Source organism: Labrus mixtus, chromosome 20, assembly GCF_963584025.1.
Source record: "Labrus mixtus chromosome 20, fLabMix1.1, whole genome shotgun sequence".
Lineage (NCBI taxonomy): Eukaryota > Metazoa > Chordata > Actinopteri > Labriformes > Labridae > Labrus > Labrus mixtus.
In genome coordinates this window covers 17151422-17157421 of record NC_083631.1, presented here as the reverse complement: position 1 = coordinate 17157421, position 6000 = coordinate 17151422, and the positions used below count along the sequence as shown (strand labels likewise).

At 40.9% G+C, this 6000-nt stretch overlaps 1 protein-coding gene across 1 annotated transcript in view; it reads right to left on the bottom strand.

The window, feature by feature from the left end:
• Positions 1-6000, bottom strand: part of doc2a (double C2-like domains, alpha) — a 50530-nt gene continuing 44530 nt past the window's right edge. Inside the window, exons 9-11 of the mRNA XM_061026998.1 lie at positions 4612-4693; positions 3526-3622; positions 1-2201 (exon numbers count right to left, since the gene is read on the bottom strand). Coding sequence (XP_060882981.1) covers positions 2065-2201; positions 3526-3622; positions 4612-4693 — 316 coding nt within the window. The 3' untranslated portion in view covers positions 1-2064. The remainder of the gene's footprint in view (positions 2202-3525; positions 3623-4611; positions 4694-6000) is intronic.

Genomic DNA, 6000 nt, shown 5'->3' with positions numbered 1-6000 from the left:
TCTTTGCAAACAGACCTCTGCACATGAATTCAGTTAACGGAATGTAAATGAAAGGAAGAGGAAGTCTTGGCCTCGGCTAAACTGAGAGCCCTTAAAAACAACCCATTGCCCCCAGAGGTTTAATGATCAAAGCTGGTTTTCTGAAATTGGGTCGATAGGACAACTTAAAAAGACAGTGTTGTTGTAGGAAATCCATGGATCATCCTCCATCCAGAACATACAGAAGTGGCAGGGTGGCCACTAACAGGAGAATAATATTCATCAATGATCCATGCTGAAAATTTTATTTTTTTCTACTAAACATTGCTATGGACTATCTTGAGGTGAAAAGTTGTAAAAAACCAAAGACTGTACATAAAAAGTTGACATAGCCATTTTGATATGACCCATTAATTGGAGCCAGAAGTAACCATACCTTGATGAGAGGGTAGAAAGGTTAACAAACACTAAGTTACCCAGCTTACCCAAGAAACGTCAGCAACACATTTCTAATCAAAAGTAACTGTGATAATGCTCGGTATGCTTATTTTGGCTATTGAAAAAAGAAATGATGAAACTATGAATATAAAATATGAACTGGGTATACTCATAATTTATGCCCCAAATGTCAGCCCGTCCAGCAAAGGATGAATGCCCTGTGTTATAAACAGTGACATGTTAGACTGCTCTTGCATATTTGGTTCACCTTAAAAATGGGCCTTAAGTATCGGAACATAGCTGCTCGACTTCATTATGAAGTTAACGGCACAGTGTTGGACAACAGGGCAGACAGGAAGTCCTCAGGCTACATTTTTTCCTAGATTAGCATTGGCAAGATATGACTCACCCAACTCTGTATCTGATTGGCTTACTCTTACTTACGTACCCTACCAACCGACGAAGGCAACAATAAGTACAAGCCAATAAGAGACAGATAAGGCTAGCACTGTATGATGCCCATCACAGGGCATTTAGAAGATTTTATAGGCAATGAAGGACTGAAAAATAAGTAGGTATGAGCTGTGTACTCCATCGTCCCTTCCACTCCACTGAAGGCTGTAAATTACATTTATCAGGTCACTGTGTTAGCCACTTGTCAATCCCAAGGTAGAAAAACATACCATTTTAAACTATTATTTACTAAATGAACATGCTACTTTGAAGAAGACTTGAAACAAGCAAATGAGAATATAAACTTGATAAGAAAATGTTTACAGAGCTTTTGAATCAAGTGAGAAGAAGGCTCATTATTTGGGAGGCTTCGACATTATCTGACAATTCTTTGGCAACCACTGGGAGTCAGAATGAATGCATGTTTGAGGCCATTCGGTATTGATTTCACTTCTCAGACTCGGAGGCTATGTCTATTTTTTATATACAGTCAATATTTTCACACATATTTCTGCTAAATTACTGAAAGACTGCCTGCTTATATTGTTGGTAAAATGATGCTGAGCTCTAAGACTTGGATGTAATGGTACAGTCATAAACAAGAGAAACATTCGGGGGTTAGACTGTATAAAATAACAGACTAATATGTGTTGGCTGAGGCAGCTTCATGACAGTTCAACATAAAATAAATGTCTCTGTTTTGGCAATGGACAGTTAAAATAAATTGTTCTTCCAAAGAGAAGGCGGGACGTGTGATTTACAAAACAAATGTGTTTGCTGTTGAAAAAAAAAACATGCAGTTTAATCTCAACTAAACTAAAAGTGCAAATCTGAGATCTGCAGCTATGATTTGTGTTTCGTGTCTGAGTTTCATCCCTCTTCAGTCGAGTGTTTCGGTCTAACCCTGTGGCGTGTGAATGAGGTGAGATGTTGATGTGTTGATGGAGCCATTAAGCTTCTTTTCCAGGCGACTCACTGATCAATAATGAAGGCACAACACCGTGCTGCTCCAGCTCCACCTTGCTCTCCACCCATCACGTTGGCTCCTAATATTATACACTTTTTTTTTTTCTTTCAATCGCTGCTGACTCCTGCGGTGTACTTTCTCATGTCTGTCCCTCAGAGAAACAGGAGGATATCTGTTGAGCCGCTAATTACCTGACAGTGACCGCATGCAGAATGCCGTGCGGGCTTTTAGTCGTGGCTGAGGGTTTGTGGCAGCTCGTTGGTCAGGATGTGCCACCGCTCCACCCTCCTGCCTTGGTTCTTCAGGCAGTCCATCCAGTGACGGAGGGCGTCGCCCTGGGAGTGACAGCTCAGACAAACTCCACCTGAAAAACAACAATCACAACGTCTCTGGAGTTACTCTCAATGTCAAAGAAAGTAAGTTCTGAAGTTCAGCTGAGGACAACACGAGGTCCTCGCGGTCTAAAGGTCAACATTTCTTCGATGTGATTAGAAGAGAAGGATTCCTCATGGAGCTACAGTGGATGTACTGTATATTTAAATAATCGTCAGCTGCGGGCTTTGACATCATTGTTATCCAACAACTAAAACATGCAGCTTTACTCTGATAATTTATATAATACTGAGGGTATTTTCACAAAACATTTACAAATAATGAATAAATATAAAATTCTTAATTTTTAATACATAATGAAACATGTTTTTGCACCAAACTCATTTATCTGTGCACACAGACTCACAGACTAACTCTGGTCTCAGCAATGTTTGAACCGCAATGCATGATGGTATATTTTGCGAGGAGAGTGACCATCGGTTGTAAACTACTCCTCAGAGTGATTTCAGACAAAGATCCCCTTTAGGTCAGCTCAGGAAACAGCACATCAGATTCTTCACAAAGTTCAATGACCCCAAAGCAAATGTCCGTTATGTTTCCTCTCACTGTTCCTCCTCTACTCTGATGATCCAGCACACACAGCGCCACATTTGTCCACAGAGCTGTCAATCATAGCATCTTACCCCTATTTTAGCATCAAATAACTAATAAACTAAAAAAATTGACCTGAGCTTATAATCTGTACTGCAGTCAAAAGGGGGCGCTCTAAATATTTTGGAAGAAGAGAAGCCAGAGGGTTATTTTCAGGCACTCTCACGACAGACGAGGTTACAGTAAAATGTCTTTATTTGATCAGGGGATTAATTCACTTTAAGGCTCTCATATTTTGAATGGCTTTAATTGAACTCCTGGTGTATGATTTCCTTGTTAGCCTTTAGCTTAAGGACAAACAAAAGTGAACAGAACATTGTGTTTAAGATGCAGCTTTACTGACACTGTTGTCTTGAGGTGAATTATCAGCGATCCGGAGCCCTCTTAGTTTCCGTGTTTACAAGAAGAGCCGATCAGTGGTACAGATGGCAAAAGTGATTAAAATGCATAAAACACACAAGTCTCTGGTGAACAGCTTTGCAGGCATATGTTGGATTCATTATTATTTACAGAAGCAGGGTTTTCTCACAGCTGAAACAGGAATGTCTCCTGTCAGTTTATCTTGTGAATATTTCTTCTGAGTCTCTCAACGACCTGACAATATATCCTTGAGAATTTTACTAAAAAAGTAGCGAGTGGCATGCCTCCTCCACATGCTGAGGATAACGTTTGTGTTCAAACTCGCTGAGACGTCAGAGCCTCACCTATGAAATCATTGGAGCGTCCCAGGTCGTAGTCCCACACAGTCACCTCCAGAGTCTTATTGGTGAGCTCGGACAGGGAAATCTCGTAGAAGAACTCCTGCAGGGATCAAATACATGCAGGGTTCAAAATGAAAACAGGTCAGTGAGGTTCAGCTTTGAAAAAACAATCCTGCATCATGTTGTGTCTCGGTTTCCTGTGGAGGTCATATCTGTAATTTCAGTAGAAGCCGGGAAAAAAAAGGTATTTTTTCCATTTCATTTGCAGAGGACGACGTCACAAAAGAAGCTGGAAATAATCCTTTTGTAGGGATATTTATTACACTGTTAACTCAAACTGAGGCGAAGGCCTTGGTGAACAGGTGGTGTTTGAGGAGAGTATTGAAAATGTCCAGAGATGCAGCAGTGCGGATTTCTGCAGATAGAGAGTTCCAGAGGGTGGGGGCTGAGGCACTGAAGGCTCTGTCACCAAAGGATTGCAGTATGGTGTGGGGGTTGGAGAGCAGGCCTGTGGCTGAGGACCGCAGCTGTCGGGACGGGGTGTAGGGATGGAGTAGTTTGGTGATGTATGGTGGGGCTAGAGCATGGTCTATCTCTACTGATCGAAAATAGAACAAAGAAAGATATCGGCCAAAATATCGGTATCAGATTTTTTCCCCCTAATATCGGTCGAGCGCTAATATTTATGTCTACTTTTCTTCTAGGAAATTCTGAGAAATGGGTTTCATCATTATTTTATGCAGAACTTTAAGTTCAATTGTTTATAAAGAGTAGAACTCATAATGTGGTCATCTTTATTCATTAGCTGGGTAGATTTTGAGATAGAAACGATCAAGTGGAAGACACACTGTGCAGGAGAAGCAGAACAGTTTCTCTCTGACTAGTCTTTTTTAAAAACTCTTATTTTGGTAATGATTTATGTGGGAGAAACCCTGCAGAGGATGAAGCAGCAGTGCAGGGATTTTCCTGCAGATCTGGGCAAAACGTAGCAGAGATTTTCAATAAAACATAAATCTCAAGTGAGATCATTTCCATTAACTCTGATGGGGAGCAGTCGCTGTTAGAAGTGCAGCGGGGGGGGGTTCTTACCTCGTTGAATTCAGGGTTGAGAGTTTTTTTTATCACTGTTGTTTTGTGCTTGGATTTCTTCTCTATATCGGGCTTCAGGTATCTGACGGCAGAAGAAAAAGAAAAAGCAGATTTTTCCCATACTTCTGAAAAAAAAAGCATAAAAGAGTTTGCTGCTGAGTGAGATTTAAACAAAATGTTGCTGCCTGACTCTGAACAAGTAAGGTGAAAAACCAGACAACCCTACCCAGACAAACAAACAGAAATGTACTCTTTATCCGAGGACAACCAGCATTGTTATCTGGAGATAAAGAGATTAATAAGTCGAGATCTTGAGAAATCAAAATTAAACTCAATCACAACTATCAGACTAGTAGCAAAGCCAAGTTTCACCTTGTGTTGCTTCTTTAATTTGATGGTGTGATCCTTTCTGTAGGTTAAGCACAACTGGCTAAAGTTACCATTCCAGAAAACAAGAAAGCCAAACTGGATCCTGTGCAGGGTTCAAAACCTGACGATTTGAGGCTGATCAGTGCCCACTTTGATGACCTGTTTGCTTGGGATCATGATGATTTCTTGCAGTTTGACACAAACTGCAAGCGTTCCCCCCATGCACACTCTAAAGTACAAAAGTGTTCAATGACAATTAACCTAAAGTGATGTAATCTTGTAAATCATCATAATAAAATCAGAAACTAATAATGTGGGCTCAGTGGCAGCGAGCTGGACGGGGGAGCCTCAGCTACTCAAATCATCTTCATTAGTGGTAGATCCTTGCTTTAGGTACTGAGCGGTTATATAAAGAGATGACATGAGGAGATACTAATGACGGTGTGAAGCCTGGACCGACCTGCTCGGCTCGGCTTCAGGCTAACAGGAAGACGACTGAGGCCATGTACCAGTGTCAGACCTCTCTGGATGTTGTGTTAATGTTGGAGAAGCTGTGCAGCAAACGAAGGAGCCTGGAGCTGGAATATAACACCTGTTAATACTCTCACTCTGTCTGAATGGACTTCACTCAGACTGCAGCTCCACATATATATGCTCTGATCTCTGGAGCTGCAGTTTAACATCTTTTGCTGCTCTGATGCTGTATGCAGAGGTGCACTCTTCTGAGAGGAGAGTGAGAACATTAAAAGGGCAACTGTTTTCTCATACAGAGTCATGTTGATTTCCAAACCTTGGTTATTATTGATCTTTTTCATCTTGTAACTGAGATTTCAAATCTAAGATACTTCTAGAAAAGGCTTTACTAGACTAAGTCAGATAAGTGTTGCAGCTTGTATAACAGCCTACATGGGTATAATGTTTCAACTGCGAGACACCGTTTTAAGATTTCCATTAGCAATAACATCTTCAGCCAATGCCTCTTACTGTTTCAAATCATGTCCCTGTTGTTCATGAGTGTAT